A 25943-nucleotide genomic window follows, 5' to 3' on the forward strand; every position below is an offset into this window, starting at 1 on the left:
TCATTTTTAGTAAATTTTCCCAGTTTTGCCAAATAAGTTTCATACTTTGGTGTGCTAGGATTGGTGTACTACTACCTCTAGTTCAAGAACTATAAGCCAACACAGTAGAGTCATCTGAGATTAAGGTACAGTTTAACTGAGGAAACTCATGCTGCACACTTACAAATGACACCTGAAGAATAAGGGTGGTTCTGGTTTGCTTGTCTTCTGCCAGTAGCTGTGTGCTGCTTTGAAGTCACAAGGAGGTTGCCAGTAGCAAGGGCCATCAACTGTTCAGCTTCTCTGGTACTAGTCTGCGTGCCAGAGTTCTGAGATGTAGGTCAATTCTCAGATGAAAGAAACAAGCAATTTCCTTATGAGCAAGACAAATCATGTATTGCAGTTCTACATTTAACCTTCATTTAGACCTCATATCTTCAGTTCAAGACCTTAAGTACAGGGTAATTTTGAATATTAAGCATTAATAGGGAAGATTGCTGTAATTAGGGAGTCATTACTTCATAGCTGAATGAGGCTAGCTCATAGATGTCTCATACAAAGAATGATATTAATCAAATCAACAATAAGGTACTTCTTTCCTTGAATTCTTGTTTAATTCAAGCTATTCTAACTATACATTTGGCCAAGGTAAAACTAGTAAATAGAATGTTCTTTCTAAACTACATAGTCATATTCTGCAGTGTTATATTCTTGCTGGGCCTGTTGTTAGACATGTAGAGGGTACCTACCAAAACAATACTTGGAGCTTGTGTTGTAATGCACATTGCAACTGGGTAGACATTTATTTTATGGATGCTTCTTTTGTAACCTTAGTGCTCTCTAAATATGCTTATAAATAACATGGCAGGAATTAACTCCTGATTTTATGACATCCAAATGAACTCCAAATTATGGAAAACTGGCTTTGTCATCAGGTTTCTCAAGAGGAAGTGAAAATTAAACACAGAATCACTTTTTTTTCACATGATGATTCTCAGTTTTTACACTTTTTACCTTCTCACATCCAATTTTTTGCTGTTGGCTCCTGCATGAATGCTGTCTCCATTACGCAGATGGCTTAAGGCACAAGCATGCGTCAACTTCTTCCCTAGATAGTGTTAGCTTCCCAAATATGAACAGGGAAGTTCTGGAGCAAGGGCTTTGGTATACCTTTATATGTGTCACTGGCCACATTTCAGCCCAACACTTCTCTAATCTCATTGTTAGGCTACCCAGGCACCTGAATACAGCAGTTTAAAGCATGGGGAAAATTAACACAGTGAGCCCTTTTTTTGTTATTTGTGATTATATCAAATATTACAGTTGATAACTTCTTTACCAGCTATTGTTGGTCACTTTTAAGAACATTATTAATCAGTGCCTGACACCTTCATCTGAAAACCTCAATTTTCAATGCTTGTATAAGAAACAATAATTAATTTCTTTATAAGTCTTAATAGGGCTCTACCATAGATGGTAGTGAGCAACAGACTCAAGAACTGGCTCTTGCTTCTACTCCTGGAAACACACTTCTGTAAATACCATGACTTCAGTAGAATTATCTGTAAGGCTTGCAGATTTGTAGCCATACTCTACAGTCCTTGGTATACTTGGAGCAACTTTTTTTCAGTGCTCAAGTTTAAAATTATATCTTCTAGGTTCTCTAGAACTATAGCTATAACTTTGACACATCTTTCTAGGTTTTCCCTTCTCTGTAACAATAAACAACTCATATCCAAGCACAGTGTTTGCATCTGTTTTAGCTAAATGAGTTGCTTAGTAAAAGGAGGAACTATCTGTGGTAATACCCAAACCTGTTTTACAGCAGTACTTATCAAAGTACTTTTTCTGGTCTGTTAGATAATTATATGCTCTGCTTTTGGAATAGTGTGGTTAAGTGCAAACCCCAGAGCAGCAAGATGGTGTAAGTGCATTTTGTGCCACCATTGTTTTTGCCTGCCATCTTTGTGCGGAGCAGCTCAGCTCAGTTTTATTCAGCTTAGTTAATGACCTTATCCATTCATAAATGTGTGGGTGTCCTGTTGCTTTTCATTAAGGCTGTGGGAATTGAATCTCATAACCATCTTAAACCTTTTTCTTCTGAAACTGAACATGTACATTGATTTTAGTGCAAATATAAACGTATTTTATTGAGGAATATATCAGTAAAATGATGTTGTATAAAGATACGAAGAATAGCTGCGAAGTCACTGGATCTTATTAGGCTTAAAATTTCAAAATCACATATCTTAACTTCTGATTTTCCCCGACCTGAATTTCCATTCTTTTCCTTAATGAATATAAGGACCGGTGGGCTGAATTTTGTTGATAATCAGTTGCCATCTCTTCTCACTATTCCTGGGCAGCAGGAGTGGAACGAGGAAAGAGGAAGATATGAACTGATTTTAAATTTTTTTAGCTAATGACTGCCGGTGACTGGATCAGAAGGCCTAGTGTGACTTTGCAGCACCAACTCCTGTTTGTGTAGGTCCCCATGTCTTGTGCACTGCAGCTTAAGATGTTTAATTGCAAAGTATGTGAGTGTTTTAGCAACCTGTTCTGTCTCAGACATTAATGATTTCTATAGGAAGAAAGTAAACTGTAGCCCAGACTAACTTGGAAAGGCAAAAACTCACCTGCCATTTCCTTCTTCCTCTTGCTCAGTAGCATGTTACAGAGGAGTGCTTGTGATATTAATATGTCTGCAGCATGCTACAGTTGCGTAATCTTTTGCCTAACCTAATTCAGTCTAATGAGTAAGTCCTCAGTAAAGCAGTAGTAGGTATTTTCTGTGCCATTCCTAAAGCCAGGAGTGTTATTGCTATATTTATTGCTTCAGTTTTACTCTGTACTTTATATTTAGTGCAGGACTGATAGGTAGTGACTTTGAATCTAGAAGTGTATCAATATTCCTTTCAAACAAAAGTTCAGTATCCCAGCTGAGGCATCCCACAGAGGCAATCTCTTCCCTTAAAGTTTTCTTCTAAGGAGAGCCCATTTATGTGGCTTTTTGAGTCGAAGACTTTGCAAAATATGCTTTTAGCAAGTTGATACCCTGCAGAGCAAAAATACAGTTGTAGCTACTCTAAAGTTATCTGAAGTAGCTTGGTATAATGGTACATTTTTCTGAACTAAGAATGCATTTACTTTAGATGGGGGTATAGATACTGTGAATTATGGTGCTGTTGTTATTATAGACTGAATGCCTACTTAAGCACAAGTAGCTCCTGTGCATTCCCATGCCCTGTTGACAGCTCTGGTACATTCCCGTGCCCATTCACTCTCGTGTAGGGAAGTTTAACTTGTTCACTTGGCAAGTCATGTGGTAGATGAGCTTGCAGTTGGAGTTCAGTAACTTCTAAAATACTGATATAAGAACTAATTGAACAGTCCATTAAATTACAGTTTAGGTCCATCCAGTGACATGATCTTGAGAACTAGTCTTAGCTCTCCTCTGTGGATAAAATTACATGAATTTACAGCTTCTTAAGGAATGCTTTTAATTTGGATGAATGTTAGCCAAATGAATGTTCGCCAGACTTAAATAGAGATGGCTCCTGATTCACACTCTGACATATAGGTTTCAAATGTGTTTAGCCTCAGGGTCAAATTTAAGATTTGACTAAAGTTCCACCTTTTACACAAAGGTAGCTGTAATTTTTTTGTGTTTTTACCGTGGTCACATATGTACTCAGTTTCTATTAAAAAAACTAGTTCTGGGTTCTGTTTGTCTACACTGCTTTGTTTTTCTACTTTGTTTTTTGTTGGTGTCTTTGTTAGATGTCGTTTATTTGCTGAGGTGCAAAACAGCAGCTAGGTCTGGCAGCAGCTGACATTTATTGGGAGAAATAGTTCTGCTCAGATTGTGTCAATCTACAAACACTTCTTTTTGTCCTTAGGAGTCAATAGACTGCGTGTTGATTGAAGAATTACATTCTAGTCCTACCTAAAGTAGGTGCAAAATGTCCTGTTTAATTCAACAGATCTGGTATTCTGGTGTACAGAATACTGTGAGGTTTGGATATCTGTTTGAAGAGGAAAGCCAGTATTGACTAAACTATGCATTGTATTGGCAAAATTGACATTTTGTAAAGGTTAGTTGTGAAATTCTTATCTAAAAAGATTAATGCAAATATTAAGAGGAGGTTCCATATAAAAGGTATAGCACAGTTCTCTAGAAATTTTGATGCTGTGTTAGAAGTGTTGCTTCCCAGTGTTTAAGTGCTTGATTCCTTCTGAGAAATGAACCCTAGAGCTAAGCAGATACTGTTGTCATGCTGGCACAGAGCTCTAACTGCAGCTTTTTGAATTCTTATGTTTATCTGTCTAATCCTGAAGTTCATACTCATTTCTTTCTTGCCCCTTCTTCTAGACTCATGTTTTCTTCCATTGTCTTGAAAGCTCCCTTGCCCTTCTCAAGTGGAAGCTGTGCAGTCATCTGTATTTTACACCCCCATCTGTTCAAGAATGTTGCTTTCTTCAGTTCTCCCTGTCCTTTCCCTGTGGACTGTGTATTACCATCTCCTTATAAGCACTTGCTTGTTAGAGTTATTCTTGCTGGAATCTAGGCTACAAATAATCTTTCCGTGCAGCAAGTTGCTGCCTCTGATAAATGCAGGCTGCAGCCAGTGGCTGGCAGGGAGATTCATTTGCTGTCAGACCTCTGAATTAGGGTTTTCTGGTACTTTTCAGTTGCACCAAAATCAAGGATGTTGTATTTATGAATGCTGCCTGAAGTTTTGAAAGTGCTCTGGTCTTAACATTATGTAAAGAAATGCATTCAGTTGAATTCTAAGCTGTAGATTCTTCTGGAAGGCTACTTACATGAGCTTAGTTAAGGCAAAAGTAATGCTGAATCTGTGTAAGATGTAATTTTAAAGCGTCTTAAAAATGTACTGTAAACGTTCATCTTAACTGTTGTGTATAAACTAAATAGACTACATGGATAGATTTGTGTAAGCATTTTCCATGGGAATCCCAGTGCCTTATATGGTCAACTTGCTTTGTAGTGTTCCAGTGAAATGAAGGCAGCCATCCAACAACAGGGGAAAAAAACCAGCCCAGCTGTCTTTGGCTTTGTCTGTAATACCCTCTTTCTTGGCCTGCTTCAGTAGCACAGTAGCTAATTATTAAAACTGAAAATGTGGCAAGAGCCTGTGTAGCTAGTAGAAGAAATTTCTTTTGTGGCAATGACTTTATACTAAGGATTTAATTAATTTATTGGAGGCTAATAGCATATTGATGATACTGGCTTATTACATAATGCTCTTTTGCTATCATGTAAGCTGATGTGCCTCTACCCGAGCTTGTTGTAAACTGGTCATAATTCCAGTAGCTGTTACAGCCAGAGCAGGGTAGAGGGGGAGAATCCCCTCCTTTGGCCTGCTGGCCATGCTCCTTTTGGTGCAGCCCGGGACTGGCTTTCTGGGCTGTGAACTGATGGCTCATGTTGAGTTTTCATCAACCATCACCATCACCCCAAATCTTTCTCTACATGGCTGCTCTCAATCACTTTTTTGCCCATCCCTGTGGGTGTGCCTGGGATTGCCATGACCCAGGTGTAGGACCTAGCACTTCGCTATGTTGAACTTCACGAGGCTTGCATTGGCCTGTTTCTCAAATGTGTCCAGATCCCCTGGATGGGATCGCTTCACGCAGCATGGTGTCATCAGTGAATGTGCTGAGGGTGCGCTTGGTCCCACGGTCAGTGTTGCTGATGAAGATGTTGAGCAGTATCTGCCCCAACTCCTCAGGGGTTCCGTTTGTTCTTGGTCTCCACATGGACAATGAGACATTGACCACTACTCTTACATGCAGCCATTCAGTTATTTCTTTATCCTCGAAGTGATCCGTTCATCAAATCCATGTTTTTCCAGTTTATAGGGAAGGATGTCATGTGGGAAAGTGTCAAAATTTGCATATTAAGGGATTGCTTCAGAGGGATCTGGTTCATCTGGGTATAGTAGCACCAGTGAAGTAAACTACCCTGTACTTACTCTCAAGTAGTAGGATCCACAGAAGCTTTACTGTAATTCTCCATGTGGTAATTTATATACCTATACTTTAAAAACCCTCCTATATGAGAGAGTAGATTGTTAAACTTAGTCATATCTCTTTATTCAGATACACAGAATACTGTCAAATGCAAGAAAGTCATTACCTTTACTTGCAGTCCTAGTAAAAAAACCACAACATATTGCAGAAAAGAAAAAAAAAACAAAGCACTTTATCACTTACCTACTGTGATGAAAGAAGTATCAGTAAGAATGCTATAGTATTATTTTAAATTGTAATTAAGAAGGTTTTTGCTCTATATAGGTGTCTGAGACCTTTAGTTAATCATAACCTTTCAGTTAATCATAGAGCTTCAGTGCCTGATTTGTGTGAAGAGGCCAGTCTACTGAGACCAGTGATAAGTCATCTTTGCTTCTGCTGATACAGAGCATTCCAATCAGTTCTCAGAAAAGCAGCTTTTGTTTTTTTTATGTCTTTTGGTTGCAGCTTCTGCTAGCTTTGTGTAATGACTTGAACTCATTGTTTTAGCAGAAATGGTGAACAGATTTCTCTTACTAATGATTTTTAGTCTTGTGTTACATGGTTGTCAGTGTCATTTTGTTCTAGGCTGAAGAGTTCTGTCTGTTGAGTTCTTTTTCTGGGAGATAGTCCATCCCTTTGAATAAGACCGGATCTCTACAAAGTCTGTTCTCTTACTGTTTTCAGCTATGAAGCTGTAAAGGAGGATGGAATTTTTTTAATACTGAATCAGATTGGCAGAAGCAAAATCTCCTTGGATGGATCTATGTTTTAATATTCTAGCATTTTGCAGCATGATAGGATTTTTCAGAAGAAAACCTTTTTTCAAATATTTTCAGATTTACCAGAAGAATGCTTCAGGGAAAAGCTGATATCCAACAGAGTATACCAAGACCTAAAACACCCTACAGTACCATACAGTAATATACTTATGTTAATTTTGAGTATGATAATTCAGAATACAGAGGTTGTACAGATGTCAGGGTGCTGTGAACTTGTAAAATTCATTTAAACTTAGGCTGTACTATCTGTGCTGTGACCTCTTTGCCTCTACTAGCACAGAGGAGGAAGCTGTAAGATGCAAAAATAGAGTAGGGACGTAGGAGTGAGTCAGAAGAGTGGAGGCAAAAGCAAGCTGTCAGATGTGGGTTGGCTGTCAGGGTGAAACTGAGAGTTAAGAAAATTAAGTGATAGTGTGGAAAAGAAAGACTGATATTGGGAATGCTGAAGCAATGGAACTCGGTTGTTGGTATACTAGATATGAAGTAATTAACATGAAACCTATACTTGGACATAACATGTATTAATCTTTTAATACTCTATTATGTCATCATACCTAGATTATAGGGCCTCATAGAGGATTTGCTCTTGGGATAGTTCAGGGCATCTGAAAAAAGATGCTCTTGCTCATTGAATTTTTGCTTTATCAGTGAGGGCGAAAAGAAGATAACGGTGTATGGGGTAGGAGACAGCGCCCTTGTGCTTGTAAATGTAATGAAGGGGGAAGGAAGCTTTAGCCATATGAAATAGTGGATATCCTAAAACCTCAGTTCCATGGTATTTCAAATTTATTTTTAGCTGGGGGATATGGCCTACGATGACCTTTTTGTTTGTTTTGTTTGTTTAATGATCTGTAAAGCAATAACTTTTGGGGTGGAGGTTTTACAAATCCTGCTTACATACCTAAATGGTTGTGAAGTGGCAAGTAAGAGCACATAAGAGAGCGAGTTCTACTTGGAACAAGGTTTAAGTAGTGCAGGCTTAACACTGAACTGTAAAGAAAAATCCATCATTTTGAATAGCCACACATTATGGAAGTACTGATCATCTCACAGATTGAATAAAACAAGTTCCTTTAGCCATAGGGAGGTAGAGATCATGTAGGACTGTACATAGGTCATAGGTTTGTGAGGCCAATCACGTTAGCTTAGGCAGTATTAATTAATGCATTTCCTAGGCCTGGAATATTTGGCTGTTCAGCCTTATTGCTTATATATAGGTGCATAAATGAATATTTAATATCAAAGTAGAGTCTTAGAAATGCATAAAGCTCTAGCACATTTTGCCTAATTTAATAGTGAAAATTAGGCTGGCAGAACAGTTTTCCCCTACAGAAGTTTTGGGGTTTTTTTGTAGAGGTGCGCACTGTAGAGGAGAAAAAGCAAGCTCAAGGCGTCTTCTGGAATGTCAGGAAGTGGGTTTCTCTTTTCTGTACAACATGGAGTCAGTTTCTCAGCATGCACTCTGAGGTATTGGGAGTGTAGCCTGCAGCCTGATGGATAGAACTTTCATGCAAATAAATTGAGAACCAGTTTACAAAACAGTTTGCATTTCAGGAGCTTTCATTTTGCAGCATGAACAGTGGATGACTGAATAGTAGAGAAAGTCATGTGGCCTTTTGTCCATTTCTCTTAAATGTGAAATCTTGGAAGTGTTCCCTGTCAAACCCTATCCCTTGCTACTGCTCCTCCCCTTCCAGGGATGTTGAGTGGTTACCCACCAAAACTCTGCAGTGCTTAGACTTTCCCCATGCTCAGGCAGTGTTTGTACTTTCTCCATGAAGTCAAAGCTATTTCATTTTTTGTGTTTTGTTTTTTTTATTATTTTCTTTTTTCTTTTTTCACTTGTTCAGCATTTTTTCGTTGGTATTTTGCGGGGAATGCAGTCAGTAAAGCCAGTGTGCATTCATATGACTGACCTTGGAGCCAGGTGTGCTTCTCAGCCAGGTTTTCATTTTTATGCTGTTTAATAATAATCATCTTTAACTAGAGGTCTGATGTACAAGAAGCAAATTTTAGAATGTTTGTGATTGATTTTGTGATGACATGCATACTGCTAAGGTCGGGTAAACAACAGACTTCTGGGCTTTTCTTATTTCTTTCAAGCTGACACAATCCCGGTAAAGAGAAGGTCAGAGTGCTTTCTGTCCTGATGCAATTAGAAGATGTCAGCAGTCTCTCAGAAGTCAACACAAATGAATTAGTGCATAATTAGCAATTTAAGCTTTTGTCCTTTTCTCTAGAATCCTTTTTAAACTGAAACTCTGGAGTGGCTGCAGCTCCAGGTACAACTGAGGCAGTACTCTACTTTGGTGCCTTGAAAGGGTGTGCTCTTCCTCCCACCATGCTGTTTTCTTTCCCTCCTCCTGTTTTGTTTGTTTCAGTGGGTGGGGAGGAAGAAAAGATTGTTTCTGCCTTGCTGGTTAGTGAATTGGCTAATGGAGATTCTGACAAATGCTTTTGGGAGTGTGCAGTTGAGAATGAGGAGGGAGACTGGGACCTCCCTGTTTGTCAACAGTGAGCTCGTGTAGAATCATGCCCTGAATGATTATGATTAGTGTATGTTAGTTCAAAGGAATTAGGGTTTTCTGGTTTTATAACACTACCTCCTGCAGGGAACAGATTATTGTTTAAAACTCATCTTGAAACATAGGCAAATTATCGGATAGGGATGGTATTTGTAAGTCCTCTGAAACATTGTCATCATCTGAATGTCATAGACTCTAAGGCAAAATATTCAGATGAGAGTCTAATTGCTATCAACTGGGATATGGTTTTTGTATAACTGCCTAAAATCAAGTGTAGCAGGGAAAGATGGTCATAAAAGCTCACTTTAAATGCTTTCCTAAAGTCTGTTTTTATCGGCATTCAACTACAAGAACTTTTACCAGAGGTATATCCTCCTAATGTTTTAAAAGTGGTATTGTGTGCAGTTAAAGACAGTGAAAAAAATACATAAGTGGCAAGTTTCTTCAATGTTTTTTTTTTTCTTGGAACTCAATTCTGAGCTTCCAAAATTTGACATGCAGGACTGAGAAGCTAGAGAGAACTGCTGCAGCATATGTATGAATGTCTGAATTCCTTGTTCTCTGGCAAAAGTGCAGAGGGCACCACGATTTTGTCAGGCTGGTTTTGGCATGTACGCTGTGGGTGACAGTTGCTCATCTAGTTACAGTATTTTTCTCTTGCTTGTTTGCTTGGATAAAATTGCTCTTAAGTAGGTTAGCAAGAACTAGAAAATTCAGAGTTTACTAGCTTACAGGTTTGCCTTTACACACAGAGATAACTTGATTTGTGAGGATCAAAGGCTCTGTAGAAGATGGGGAAAATACATCTGTATGTTTGCCCTATCTGTAAGCTTTGCCCTAGAACTTGTAGAGACTTAGGGGATAGCAGGCGTGGCCTCTTGACGTGCTGCAAGTTGTGCCACACAGAATACGCGTGAGCACAGCTGTGACTTGGAGGGCCGTAAACTCTTGCCATGTGAAATGCTTCAGATCTGCTGTCTTATGTGTTTGGTGGCAGCGGTGAAGGTGGTACAGCATGACTCAGAGCGTACAAATCCAGCAGAATAAGGCTTGAGATGGTGTTAGTACTGGAGCACACACAGCATTTTGAAAAAGAAGCTGCTTTTGTAATATACCGATGAAAAGTCTAACATTTTTAGTACACCAGTACTTCTAATATGGTGATGAAAAGTCAGCATATATCATTCTTGACCTCTGTATCAGAGTGAATATCTGAGACTGTGTGAGAGTCTGGTTTGCTTTTTAATGCCATAAGAACAACAGTAACACTGGTTGCAGATGGAGTCTAGAGAACTGCTTCTCAAAATTACTCAGTTTGTGCTGGGTTTTCATGCATTGTGTGCCGAAACAGCAGAGTTAGTCTGATACTTGATGTGGTCAGAGTATACTGTGAACAAAAAAAAGAGAAATCTGTTTTAACTTAGGTTTGGAGAGATATACTTCAAGGTGTCGTCTCCTGAGAAAGCCTGTTCAGGTTCTGCACCAAAGGTGTCTCTGCTAGTAAGCTTTCATGAACATTTATGGAGAGTTGTTCTGAGCAGGGTAAGCTTTCATCTGGCAAGGCTGCAAGCTTAAAAAGCCTTGTTAGACCTATGTTGTTTCAAAACTGTTTGCTAGTGCCCCAGATTGTAGGAGTGAGTGTCAGCTGCATTCCATGTTCATCAGATCTGCCTCCATGGTGCAAAAAAAAGCAGTGGTGCTGTTGGTGATGCTCAGTAAAGATTTTGGGGCAGTATAACTGTGTTGACATGCTGATAAGCCTAATGAACCTCAGTTATCTTAGAATCTTTTACATGGATTATTTTTTGTTTGTTTGTTTGTCAATTTTTTATTTATTTTATCCAGGATGGCTGACAAGGTAACACTTCCAGGCATTTCTGTTGTGGCTTTGCAGTGCTGGTATGGTGTTATCAATCATTTGCTGTTTTTCAGGTATTTCACAATCTGTTTAGAAGCACTAGCAAACTTGAAGCTGCGTTAGTTCTTGAATAGTGGCTAGGGAGCTGCCCAAGCATACCTGTGATTTGTATTACCAAGATCTACTAAGTTAAAACAGTGATCAATGGGGTTTTAATGTTCTTCCTTACTACTAGTAGGCTAGAGGGTGTATCAGCCTCATTATGCAAGGCAAAACTGTCTGATTCTTTCAAAACACACAACAGAAGTATTTGTTGATCAATTTTATTTATTTATTTATTTTTATATGCCCTGTATATTGTTTCTGGTGTTTTCTACATTCTTAACATATCTAAAAAATGCTTCATTATTCCTGCCTGTGACAGCTGTGTTTTTTCATTGATGTTTGTAACTTTCTTTTCCAAATTTCTACTCTATTATTTTAAGTTTACTACTTATACTACTTTACTACTTATACTCATTTTAACTTCGGGTTTTATCTTGATTGTCTCAGGTTTTTTTGTTAAAAAATTATTTTTAATTGCCACCACAATTTTTCTTTATTTCTTTGCTACTGTAACTTCCTAATAAAATTGTGTTTAAGAGTAATGGCTTCTGATCCATGTGATACCCGTTCAGAGGATTTTAAAAAAAGACTTGAAAATTTCCTCTTTCAAAAATGTATTGTGAATATATAGTGATGCTTATTGTTGTGGATGGGTCTGAATTAATTTAGATTATTTTACTTGTTGGCTGTTGTCTTCTGACCATTTTTCAATGTAATTTGGGTGTAAGTGCTTTCTTAGGAACTTGTGATTACTTGCAGTTTCTTTGTTAATCTGTCATAATGAGTTTCTAATGGGACAACAGTACCAAAGAATTTCCTGTTTATATAGACCAGAGGGAATCCGATGTCCAAGCTGGTACTTCTGTCGTGCTCTTTTGGGGAGAGGGTTCCAAAGTGGATGTTGTTAATTTTGTGGCTCAAGGGAAATCCTAGATGTCTGTCACTATTAGGAAGTACTCACGGCTGTTTCTTTGTGCTAGTGAAAAATTTGGATGCAGTCAAAAGATAGTTGTTGGAAATGGGGCTGGAGTTGCTGCTGGGACAAAGGAAGTGCCTACATGGGAACACAGGTTTCATCTTCCCTCGGAGCAGTGAGGGTGGTGCAGCAAGTTCACCATGTAGCAAGCCTATTGAAGAGGGTGTTAAGTTTCACTGTGGCAAAAACGCCTTTTTTAGAAGTTGCAAACTCTGTCTGTGAAGATGAACAGCTGCATAGCTGGCCTTTGATAGAGAGGGAGTTTGGTCTTGAATACTTCTTTCTATTCTTTATACTTGACAGAGGCTTGTGGTGTGTTTGATTATTATCTTTTTATTTGTTTGAACAAACAGTTTTGTTAACTATTCTGAAGCATGCATGTAAATTATTTTAGAATATTTTTTTAACAAAGGGACATCATGAACAAACTCTTTTTAACTTCCAAAGCTTTCTTTAAGTGACTTAGCTGCCTTGAATTTTGGCTTTAGGTGTATCCTGATATCATTTTTCACTTGCGGATAATTTGAGTCATGGTGATTTTTGTCTTTTACAAGAACCTTACCTTTTGGAGTACACGGGGACATTTTTTGTGCAGATTAAATGAGAAAAAAGGCTTTGGACAGATGGTTCCAAATGATGCTCTGTGTGTTCCTACAATGTGGAATATGAAAATGTATATGGAAACTACCTGATACTGAATTTTTTAGCATTGTCTATAACTTATGCACTCCCCTGAGTAATTCCTTCAAACTTACAACAGAAGAGAAAGCAAACCAGGTCCCAGATGCTTCTGGTTTTTTTCTGAATGTATTTCTGAAAGCAGAAATTAATTGAGTGATTGTAAAATGAAGTTATGAATATATGTGTGTTCCACAGCCACTGGGGAAAAAATTGGAGAGCTGATTCCTGTTTTTTTTTGTTGTTGTTGTTTGGTTGGGGTTTTTTTTGTTAAAAGTTAAGGTAAAATTCATAGACATCGCTGTTACGTGTAAAAGATGCTGCACTGTGAGGATTATTCTGAAGGTTTCTCAACACTTCTGTGTTGCCCTACCTTCAGAGCGAGACCTGTGCTGAGGAGTATTGAGGTGTTACTGCTGATACACCTGGAAAAGGTGTTGTCTGACACCTGCAGAGTTGCAGGGACTGGAAACTGCAGGTTTCTCACCTTATTACAATCTGAATAGACAAAATATATATTAAAAATACCATTTTGAGAAAAAACAGGTGTTTGATATTTACTGTAACAAGTTTGGCTGATTTGCTTTTGGATAATTTCACATGAAATCTGTTCAAGTATCATTTTTTAGAATAGCCTTGGTTTTCTGCTAAAATATTAGTGATCCTGTCAAAATAATTTCATCCTGAACCTGCTGATTTGTAACCTAAGTCAGTTTCAAGACTTCGTAATATTTTTGAAAAGCTGGAAATTATTTCAAATTTATCTAATCAATTCAATGAATTATAATTTTGATCACAAATTGAATTTCTGGCATTTACGTTAGAGAAGAATAGCTTTTCTTTTTCCAGTCTAGGAACAGAAAGTAGCAGAGGCAAGATATCTTTCCTTAAAAATGGAAAACTGAGAAACAATTTGTTTCCTTGTTTACATGTAGTCCTACCTCTGTTTAAGTAGCTTTGTGCACAGAATGTACTTTTGATAAATGAATATATTTATCATATTTAAGATTATCTGATTAATGCTTAAGCAATTTGAAATGTCAGTGTTACTTCTTATTTTATTCTTGATTCCATCCAAGTATGAGGTTTTTCATTAGATTTCATTATACTTACTTTCTATGTGTAAAATGTATATAAATCTAACTGATGTATTATTCATACTTAATGTGTACTTTTTTATCCTATTTTAAATTGAACTATACAAATTAGTCATTTATTTGCATAGATTCCCCTGCTTAGGGAGTAAAAGAGTTCTGACTGATACCAGCCTTATCAGCTTACTATATCTGCTTTTACTACTAATATGCTGTATAATGCTAAGGATAAAACCACACATGGCAAGTGCTAATTGAATTAGTGTCTTACTGCCTTTTTGTACCTGTCATCTTGGTTTCCTCTGTTAAAGGTGCTTTTTATTGTCAGCAGTAAAGTGTAGTAGGAAAGTGAGCACACAGAAAGTCTGTCTTGATTACTCTAGGATGCTCTATCAGCATGTAAATTTTTTCCCCTTGATGGGGTGAAGCTTTATCATTGAAGTTACCATTGCTTTTCTTAAATTCAGTATTATTGCTTTTATTCTACTCAGTTCTGCCACTTCACTTCCTAAAATTAGAAAGCAGTGAAACTTCTTGTAGATCCTGCTAATGCAAAAGATTAAACGTCAGCTGATGACTAGAATACAAACATAGCCTGTGAGTTCACAGAGAAGGGCTGATAGATATGGTCAGGTTTACTTTCTTCCAAGGCGCTGCGGTCTTCCACTCTGAAGAACTCAGAACACTGTATAGAGATGATAGTCAGAAGCAGAGTTAAAAAATAAAACTTGGCACACATGGTTTAAATTTAATAGAAAGAACATAGAAATTAGTAAACCTACTTGTTTATGTAAACAGGTTCCCCTACAAAGTTTTATTTATGCCTTTTTGTTTTGCTAGGTTATTTTGGTTAAGAAAGTGCATTAGGGGCTATCAGGAGGTTAAGTATTTTAAATTGAAAAGCTGCTTTGGCTCAAGAACTTGATTAGTCACCCATATGCTAAAAGCAGGTTATGTTTTCTCACAGAAAAAAAACCTATTTGAAATGCAGTTGGCTACTGTTTAATTTGACTGGGACAAAAATATGTGTCCTATATGACATTGCTTTCTCCTCCTCAAATATATTATCTATACATTGTGTAACCCTGCAAACTAATCACTGTCTGCCAAAGTTGTAGCAATAAATGCCAAATGAAAGCATAACTGTATAATGGCACTATATTTTTACAGTATGCCAATTTTGTTTACTCCTGAACCTTGTTTCTTTTCCATACTTATCACAAGGTAGATGTGGAGGGTTGTATGGCTTTGTCCCACTGAGTATGGTGCATCAGCCACAGGTCCTGTTCAGCCTTGAGAAAAGGCGACTTAGGGGGGACCTCGTCATTTATATATGAGTATCTGAAGGGAGCATGTCAGAGGATGTTTCCATGCTCTTCTTGGTGGTTCCAAGCAATAGGACCAGAGGCAATGGGCAGAAACCGATACACAGAAAGTTCCACCAGAGTATGAGGAAGAACTTATTTACCATGCCCTGAAACAGATTGTCCAGAGAGGCTGTGGAGTCTCTGGAGATACTCAAGATTGCCTGGACACAGTCCTGTGCCATGTGCTTTTAGGATGAACCTGCTTGAGCAAGGGGGTTAGGCTGGATGACCTCTGTGGTCTCTTACCACCTGACCCATTCTGTGATTCTGTGGTCTGCTGAAATTACCTCAGAAAGCAAGCTGTGAAGGCAGAGGCCAGAAAATAGAGACAGCCATTTGTGAAACAAATGAGCCTGAAATTCAGTTCTGGATGCAAGTCCCAAATTCACTGATTTTTGATAGGTTTCAACAACATGTAGCTAAAACAAGAATCCATCATATGTAATTTACACATACTTACCTGCCTAAGCCTTCAGGGCTCAAGACAGCTTGTGAATTTGCACATCGTACCAGCTGTAATACCATGGTGTCTGTCACATCTTCATTTCACCATTTTGCCTGGTAGACTCATGTTCTTTCACTTGGCATGTGGTTAAAAAGCTGCCTGAAAATATGTTTATAAGCAAGTTCCACAAAAAGTACTAGTGTTCTTTTTAAATTCAAAGAAATCAGAAGGAAAAGCAGAAGTTGTTTCTCAGGCATTTAATACCACAAGTTTAAGAAAGAGCCTCATTTATGTGAACTTAAGACAGAGATTGCTTCATAGAGTCCAGTCTCTTCACCAGCTTTGTCAATATGAGCCAGAAGAAAAAAGGCCATTCAGGTAAATAGATATACACCAGCATCAGTAACTTGATGACCAAATGGTTTAATCTCTTCCAAAATAATTTTTTTTGGTGACATCTCATTTTCCAAGGGTTATTTGAGGAGATTAGGCAGATGTTTTTGGTAGGTTGTCTTGAGATTTTTCTTCGAGTTGGAGTAGATGAATACCATTAAATTTTAATACCACACATTTAGTGTGGTGGTTTTAATTAAGAGATAACTTCTGGTGTGGGAATTTCAAGTGTTCCTAAAAATAGATTTTCACAGAGCTGAAAATGAAAACAAATACCAATTTGGAAGCACATTTGCATGTAATACTAGGTAGCCTGGAATAGAATAGTTGGGATTATTTCAGCAAGAACAGGAAAGCAGACATTAGATTGGGTTGTTGTGTCCCTGTAATGTCTGTCAGAATGAGTCTTGATCCATGACTGGGATTGGTAACACTAAGAGTCACATCTCTGGTTAGAGTAAATAATGTTGCAGCAACCAACTCTCCTCTTCTCCTCACTTATCCTGGCAGGAGGTTAGAGGGCAAGAATAATTCTATCTTGAAACACTCTGAAACTACTCAAATACATGTATCCTATTGCAGTCCTGATCAAGATCTATAAATAAGCATTCATTAGGATTTAAATTGTGGGAAATCCCTATAAGACTGATTTTTTAATAAGTAGAATATAAGTCTCAACAGCAGTAAATTTTAGTACTTTTCATGAATTGTGTCCACAGGTAAATTTGTAGATTCAACTTTAAGTTACAAACCAGCAAAGTTTAAGGGCATGTAATTTAATTGGTAATTCAGCGTAGCAGAGAAAACAAGATTGAATGGTAGGATGGAAATTACATCGTGCTCTTACTGCATATTTGCGCTAAACATTTACTGATTTCATGTAGCTCCTGGTTCTGTCTTGGAGCTGAAAGAAAATATTAAGTGAACTTTTGTTGAGATATACTCATGTATAACTCAAAACTTAGACAAGTTGTTTACATGAAGTGGAAATAATAACTAGAGAAGTTTGAGTTCTGGAATGATTTGTCTATTTTTGTCAATGTTTGACAGTTCTGCAGGATTTGAATTAAGTAACAATGGTTAATGGATGCTCAGTTTCAATAACCTCTGCATGCCTTCCCCATGAGACTTGAATGGACATGAAAGGTTGCATCATCCTCAAGTAGTGTTTTTTCCTTAGGAGAAAGTGTCTTTCTCACCTGCTTTTGCAGGTGTCTAAAATGATTCTCATTTTCTGTGCTTAAAAGTGAAGTGCTTCCAAGAAATTTCTCTAGAGAAGAGTTTGCTGTAACTTGCAGAAGCCATGAGGTATTCTTGAAATGCTTTGGTAGTTTGAATTATTTGATATGGTGATAATAATTTTAACTATTTTTTATGGGCCAATTCTCCAAGATTTAAAATAGTAGGCCATTCTTACCAAAAATATCACACAAGTGTATCATACACATAGATAGTATTTACAGGCAAGTTAAACAAAATAACACTAGTCTAGCAAAAGGCTAATATTACTAGTTTAGCAAGGATATTTACATTGTAAACCATACCATTTTTACTAGAAAGCATGCTTTAATAAAGTAAAATATTCAAACTTAAAACTATATTTTGTCAGTAGGCAAGGTATCCTGTATTACCCCAGCTCAGTGAAAAATAGAAGCTGTGACTTGTGGGTTGGCTAAATGAACCTTTAATTTCATAATTGAGCAACATTTGTCATCTGTAATATTAGTTTGATGCCTAAAGTTCTGTTACAACATCAAAAGTTTTCTGTTTCTTAATGTAAACATGAACATCAACAGCAGCCTCTCCACCCTATATGTACATATACCCTATATGTATATTAAACGGAGTACTTGGCAAATGTTAAATATCTACTTTCATAGTGATTGCTTGAATAGTAAATAAGTGTAGTAATCACTAATATTTCATAATCTCATTTGTTGGTCATTCTTATTACCCTTTGTCCTGAAAGTGTTCCAGTGATTCTTAGGACATAGTCATTATGAATATTAGAACCTTATAAGATGCTATACTTGGTATGAAAACATTGAATTAATGACCAAGTAACAAATTTGGTGGGGGGAAAAAAAAAAATCCTCCTTTGTTCTGGTGGCTGTAACTCCCAGATTACTTTGACTCCGTAGCTTGAAAGTTAGATAGGGCTCATGTTTCATTTCATACACCTTACTGCCATTTCACTTGTTGGTGCTTCATTATTAATTATGGGGCAGCATAAATATGTAAGCTGTTAAAGTGGAAAGTGTTGCTCAAATTTAGTTTAGTTCTTTTGACCAAATTTCTTTTTAGACCTTCTCAGTTAGTGGTTTATTGAAAGAAAAAAATCCTCTAAGAGTTGCAATATGTAAACTTACTCTTTTTTTCCCAGTGTTGATGAAGATGAACAAAAGATGTGATTAGTGAACTGTAATGTGCTCTCTCCTAAGAAAACCTTTCCTCATGAAGGCAAAAATCATTGCAGAATGAGACCAGTGTTCAAACTGTGGGGATTATCTCATGGTGCTCACTTGGAGGTCAGGGCACAAGGACTTGGATAGGAACAGTAATTGTTGAGTTCACATTGTGAACTGCTCTGTGGTGCCATTATTTCAGAGTACTCATGGTTGACCACCTTTTCATGACAACTGATGAATTTAATTCTCTTCAGCCTCTGTTTCTGTCTCAGTTGAAACTGCTCAGCAAGGGAGGGAGGACAGTGAAGTAGACAGAGTGAGTAATGTGATTTCCGTAGGAAGGCTACACAAGGCCAGGTTGGATGGGGCTCTCAGCAACCTGATGTTCCTGCCCATGACAGGGATTTGGGACTAGATGAGTCCCTTCCAACCCAAAATATTTTATGATTCTGTGAAATCTTACAAACAAGATACAAGGCTTAAATGTGTTGTGAATTTTAAAGTGAAAGTGGTAAAAGTGGTTGCTAATTTAAAGATACATCTTTCAAAAAGTGTCAGTTTGAAACAAGAAGCTTTAACACAGGCTTTGTAATGGGTGAAAAATCAGAGTGAAACTAAATTTTGTTTCTCTGATAGTGGAACTAGGACATGAAGATTAATTTCAGAACAATGCTACTTCTCTGAACACAAAACCGATTTAAATATAACAAAAGCAAATAATTCTGCTTTAATCTGATAAAGATATTTTCCTTTCTTAATTTTTTTTTAATTTTAAATTAGAATTGCCTTTCTGATACAGTTTAGATTCAATTTAGCACAATGTGTCAGCATAGCTGTAAGGGAGGGAGTGTGGGTATGTGATGGCAGAGGGACTAGGCAACCCAAGGCGAAGAGAATGGGAACCACTTTAAACCAGCTCTACTGCTTTAATTTGATTCTCGGGTACATTAGCAAAGATGTTCATGTTCTGCTAAGTCCTGTTGAATCCACTGGAAGTACTTCACTTGAAAAATCGAAAAGGGGGATAAACTATTCTAGACCCCCACTGTGTGAGGTCTTCCTCCTGTTTCTGGTATTGACATGGCAATTCAGAATGACTGTTTGACTTGTTTTATCTCTTTAATATATTCTTCTGTGTTCATTTTTTTGGCTCTTTTCTGTACCAAGAGTAAATAAGGAAAAAATGAAATGTGATGGCAGAGGTGAAATACATGTTTGTTTTCCTAATACATACAAAATAATTTATGGAATAGATCAGAATACTAATCTAATCAGTAAAAGGCTAGGTTTTAATCTTTTTGTGGAGAATGGAGATGAATTTTACCAAAACTAATTTCTAAACAGTACATGGTGTTACTTCATTAGATGTTAATGAAAATCAGTAAAATTTGTAGCCCCATGTAAGGTGCATGGTGTATGGCTCTGCTTCATGTGTATGGGACAGTGGTCTTACAGATTCATTGCTTCTACAAGATTTCTGACTTTTAAAAAATATTTACAGGCTTGTTTTTCCTGTCTTTCGGGGAAGAGTGCTGTCTGCTGAATTCTTTGAGTGGTTACTCACTAATGAACCAAGCATTTCTGATGCTTCTTTTAAAACTATCTCTTTTAAGGCTACTGACTAACTTAGTGTTTGCCATCACCTGTGTTCTTAACATGTGGCAGTATCAAGAGCCAGCTGTATCACCTGCTACTTGCACTGGAATACAAAGTCATGGCAAATACAGTTAAAAGTCTCCCATGTTCAGCATGGTATCTGGTTATCCTCGTTTGAGTATTTATGGGAAAAGGTTAAAATATTGTTTCCAGCACAAACTAGACCTACCTAGGACAGGTCTGTGTGGGAGCCAGGTGCTGTTGATTTTTGCTGGCCTTCGGAGTCTAGGTTTCAAGTTGTTGTACAAATGGAAAGTGGTTCTCTTTACTGGACTTGAGTGTACTTCCTTTTTCTTATCAGAAAAGGTAACCAGACTTTGTATTCTCAACTTTGCTTTGACTTTATGACTGATTAGCCTAGTTTCTAAATTGGTCCTCAAAGGAAACAAGGTTTATACGTTTGCACTGGTAGCTGTTCTGTTTGAGGCCCACTGGCTAACTTAGATCAAATTTGGCAGGGTAATGAGTGCTTCATGTGGAAATGCCTTTCTACCAGTTGGTGAGGCTGGGGTTGAAAGAGAGAGAAACCAGTTCATGGGATGAAGGGAATCTTGTGTGTGAGCCCCCATGTTCTTCTTGCCCTAGGAGCTGGCTAGTGTGTGTGCTCTACAGGTGTGTTTTGCAAGTGCTTGGAAAGGGCTTTAGGATGACCTGTGGTTTCACTAAGTGGTAACTGATGCTTTGGGTGGGAACTGTGGGTCATGACGGGAGAGACTGGGGCTAGGGGCATATGAGTGTGAAGAACTGAAATGAATCTTGAAAGGGCTGTAAGAGCGGTGGAAAAGGAGGACCTGCAGCTGTGTCCTCTGTTCAGATTCCAGGACAGAATTAATCGTGAGAATTTATCTTTTTGAGTTACTGCAGCATCAGTGGAACTCTGGTTATTTACACCTTCATGTACATTGCCTTTTCCTTTGTAATAACTTGCAGGCTGGGATCTAGAAGGGCAGTCTGTTCAGAAGCTATTGCTTTAAGTTTATCATGCTGCTCCAACAAGCTTTCCTTTTGTGGTTGAGATGTCAGTCTTTAACAGCAGAGGCACTTATGACACTTGATAAATACTGCATTTAGAAGTGAACAGTGCAGTAGAAATGAAAAAACATGTAGATAAAATTTCTTTTATAACATTTGTTCCTTGGCTTTCTGTCTTAAGGTACCTGATGATAGTGACAAGTGTATTTCCTGTGGAAAGTGCTGACAGTGATAGGATCTATCCAACACCTGCCTATAGTTCTGTTAAGAAGAAAAAAAGGACATGGAGACATATGATGCAGTAGATTAGTGTTTTTCAGCAGTAGAATCAATTGCAATTTGTTTTATTAGACTTAAGATAGGTATTACCTTTTTGAAAACCACAGTGAGTTTTAATAAAATATTTTTTGTTGTTATGAATATGCAATCTCTGATTAATACCTGATAAGTTATTGAAACTCTCCTGATTCTTGCCATGTATGGCACAATGAACTGCCCAAATTTGGTCAAATATTTTTAGGCACTTAGTCATATGTCTTTTAATGTGCTGCATATGTAAGCTTTTGATTCACTTAGCAACAGCATTTTTATGAGTATGTCTTGCCAGGTTTTCTCATGTGTACTTGAAAAATAAGCAAGGATTGTTCTGTGTTGGGTTGTGTCACAACCAGATGGTTGGGATTTTGTTTTTTGGTGTTGGTTTGTTGGGTTTTTTTTGTTAATAGTGCTAATCAATTTGAAGATAGCCTTTTTTTTCCACAAATGATGAATTTTAGGGAACTTTAAGATAAGCATGCAGCATATTAATATTTAATATTAAAATACTTACATTTGAAAAATATTTCTGATATAAATTTATTTTTCCTTATAATTAGGTGGTGAATAATATTATAGACATAAAATATCAGTAGTTTGACAAATTGAATATCCAGAAAAACTGGATGTATGACTGTAAATAGTCGATGTTTCTGTTATATGTAAACATCTGAGTTTCTTGAATTTGTTTTCCTCCTAAACTGATTAACCATGTCTTGCATTTGATTACTTCCTTAAGTTATAAAATGTCTTACAAAAAGAAGTGATTCTCTTCTTTCAGAGCTTATTTTGAGTGTATAATCATTGCACACTGTTGATAAGTGGGAGAAATTGAAGACAAATATGCTTGACAAACTTTTAGTGTTTATTGCTGGAGTATGTTAAGAAACGAATTTATTAAAAGGACTGCTGATTTTAGGGATGAATATGACTATAAAGTTTTCAAGTCAGTTTTCAGGAATTCAAGAATGGGGTTTTGTTTTTAACTGAAAACCAAATAATGTAAGCATTGTATTGCAGTCTAGTTGCAGTCTAGCTGTACCTAACTGAAGCAAATGGAGTCAGAGAAGGATAATTTGTGGCTGGTTTTGTTTGGCTGGTTACACTGGGCAGCAACATTCTCCTCATGGTGTAGCTGTTGCCTCAGCATTGCTGAGTGGAGGAAAGCTTCAGGATTCATCTTGGAACGTGCAATTGCTTAACCAGGGATATCCAAGTTGATTTCTTTCCGTAGTAAAACATGATGTAATTTGGGGTTTTTTTTAGAAGTATTCTGAAAAGTAGAATTTATACCTTAATTGCATTTCATTGGAGGCATAATTCCCTAGTAGGATTTAGGAGCCCAGGAGCAGAGGTTCTCATTTCAGCCTTGTGTCTATGTAGTATTGTTGATTTATTAAGCTAAAAAATTAATACCAGTCTTGTAGGGTCTAGCTGCTTGGAGTTCTTGCTGCCCTGAAATGCACAGGGACTTTTCTCTCAGTTGCTCTGCCCTTTTAAGGGTAGCAGGATAGAAGTTGGCAAAGAAAACTTACCGAGCACCCTGTGAGAAAAATACTTGAACACAGAGAAGAAAGGCAAAGTAGGAGTCAGTCAAGATGGAGGTCTGGAGAATGGCAGTAGTTCTGAATCTGAGCAATGCTGTTTAAGAGATGCAGGCAGATGATAATATTTTTGCAATTGCCAAAATGATACTCAAGTAAGTTTATAAACAGAAATGATTAATAGACTGTTAAAAGATTTATGGTGGTATCGAAGATACTGCAGTAGAAAACAGTAGGGGGATCTTGAAATATTATGTAGCACCCCTTTATACTCTGTAGTCTCATCTACATTACAGGAAAAACAACATTATGGTATTGTTTTCAAAGTGCTTCCCTAGCTCTTAGTCACATTTCTACTTCATGGTGTAGCTGTTTATTCAATTTTAATATCCACTCAAGTGGCTGAGCTGGGCCTGGGATAAAGTGAGGACCTGAGGAACCACTTTGTACTGGAGAATAAGGTTTCAGTGAGGATTGTAAAGGGCTTCTCAGAAAACCAGAATGCATTTACCTGAGAAAATAATATTTTTGGCTTTTTTTAAACTGTTTAAATTTTTAAAGTTTATAAATGTGAAACACTTGCTGTTTATCTCTCAGATTCTTTCTGTCTGGCTGTCAGACCACAACAAAGAAACTCCACCTCCTCATCAGAACTGAAAATACTTACCTTTTCTCCTGAGGATTTTGCTTAAAAATGCACAGGATTGTAGAACAGCTTTGATATTAACTTCTTAACTCTTTCTTTCTTTCTTTCTTTGTAGGCTTGTATAGATGATAACGTAGATATGGTGAAATTTCTGGTGGAAAATGGAGCAAATATTAATCAACCAGATAATGAAGGCTGGATACCTCTACATGCAGCTGCTTCCTGTGGATATCTTGATATAGCAGAGTAAGACTTTTTCCTCTATTTTTAAAGTCTATGTATTTTGCTAATACATTGCTGAAGAGAAGCAGATGGTATTCATAAATTGTGTTTTTAGTTACCTCTGGGATGTGTAGTGAGGATGAATGCTTTTATATTGTCTGCTGATTGTGAAGTGTGTTGCATTTTCTCTTCCTAGTTTTTTTTACATTGCATATTAAGTAGATACAAACATAAACATATGCATATTAGGTAGATACAAACAGCCTATGACTGTCAGATTATTTCTTTATATTATTATTTTCTGTAGAAAGGTTTTTATGGAGGAAGGCACAGGACAGTGTTCCAAATTACATTGATTACTAGTCTGAAACATTATCTTGGGATAAGTCTATGTGTAGGAGGTAAGTTTTACAGTTGTATTTGTAGTCTTGAACCATTTGTTTTTCAGCTATGGTGTAGGACAGTTGACTAGTTATTTTGGCTGTGGAGCAAAAGCCTACAGTAGAAGCTAGATGCCTGTTTCAGTATTAATTAAAACTTACTCACTGAGTTCCAGGAGTGGTTTTGTTAGTTTTGGTCTGTTGAAGGCCACTGAAGGTGTGCTAAAATCAAATTTTTTGAGAGGTTGTCTGTTTGAGCCTGAAATTATTCTTCTGAGAAAATGTGTGGCATATGTTGTTTAGCACACTGTTGTTGCAGTTAAGCAGGTAATAAAGTATTTTTTAAAACCCTTTGAGTAAACACAAAATTAATTAATTTCACCAAACTCATTGTGACATCTGATCCAGTATAAGATTTGGATAAAACAGAAAGTAGTATTTTATCGTGTAATTATGTACTAATTGCAGCAGTGAACAATGAAAATTGTGAGTTTGTTTTGTGAGTTTGAGAGTTTTTCTTGCTGTAGTCTAAAGGGAAGTGAAAAATTCTGGGGACTCTAGTATACCATTTTCCCTGGGGTGTTTTTTTTTTTTTCTTTTTTCTTTTTTCTTTTTTTTTTAGGCATTCACTGAGTGATGTGCTTCATATGTCCTTGGTATACCCAGGACAGTGTGTGGCCACTAACTTTGCAATCTACCCATGCAGGTGTTTGATGCTGTAATCCCCCTTTCATGAGTACTGGAAGTGTTTACTTCTTGACTATACTATAACAAGAATTTCCCTGCAAAATGAGATAATATAAGCCTTTCTTCAGTTTAGTGGAGGCAAAACACCTGTTTTTATTCCACAATAGGAAAAAGTTTAGTTAAGTGAACTTGATTTGTTGTTGCAGCCAAACATAGGCACTTGTTCAGGAAAGAGACAGCAATGTCCCTTGTCCGCTAAACAGTTTTTCACTATTGACTTAGATATCTGTTATCTAGCTGGTTCTTACTCTCTCAGATTGGAGCAGAACCTCTCTGTATATTTTCTATGGGTAGCTTTTAGAGAAATGGGATTATTGAACTATAGTCCTTTGGGATGTAAGACATCTAAGATGTTGGAAGAACAGTGTTTCTAAGGTGCATGGAGTTTTAAAGATCAGCTGTTGAAACAAACTTCCATATACAGCTGAGACTTGAGTGTAGCAATATTTATATCTGATGAGGCCCATAGAGCCTAGATCTTCTTTAGACTGCTTCTTCAGGATCTCACCTTCAAATAATTTACAAAAATGGATTCTGTAAACCACAATTTGCAGCTGAAGCAAAACTGGGGGAAGGTGGAAGGAAGATACAATAAACTACCAGAGATTAGAAATTTCATTTTTATTTAGTCCATAGTATGTGCTGGATCTATCATCTGCTTTAGTGAGGATTCATTCCTGGGAAGTGTGAGAATGTGTGTTTGTGCACATCTGTGACTGAATCCCATATATTTTACTTATAGCACCTATTTTTGTGCAAGAGAGAACACAGAGAATGAGTTCTGATGTTTTCTAAGTTTGTTACTAAAAGGCTGGGGA

The 25943-nt window shown here is 37.2% G+C and overlaps 1 protein-coding gene across 3 annotated transcripts in view; it reads left to right on the forward strand.

Annotated features, from left to right (window-relative positions):
- PPP1R12A (protein phosphatase 1 regulatory subunit 12A) overlaps nucleotides 1–25943 on the forward strand; it is a 112166-nt gene that overhangs the window by 19721 nt on the left and 66502 nt on the right. For all 3 annotated transcript variants that reach the window (XR_015285493.1, XR_015285492.1, XM_086884213.1), the window contains exon 2: nucleotides 23892–24022. Coding sequence is in view for 1 of the 3 variants with exons in the window: in XM_086884213.1 (XP_086740339.1) it covers nucleotides 23892–24022 (131 nt within the window). In the remaining 2 variants the exon portion in view is untranslated. The remainder of the gene's footprint in view (nucleotides 1–23891; nucleotides 24023–25943) is intronic.

This window comes from Cyanistes caeruleus, chromosome 4, assembly GCF_971803275.1.
Source record: "Cyanistes caeruleus chromosome 4, bCyaCae1.hap1.1, whole genome shotgun sequence".
Lineage (NCBI taxonomy): Eukaryota > Metazoa > Chordata > Aves > Passeriformes > Paridae > Cyanistes > Cyanistes caeruleus.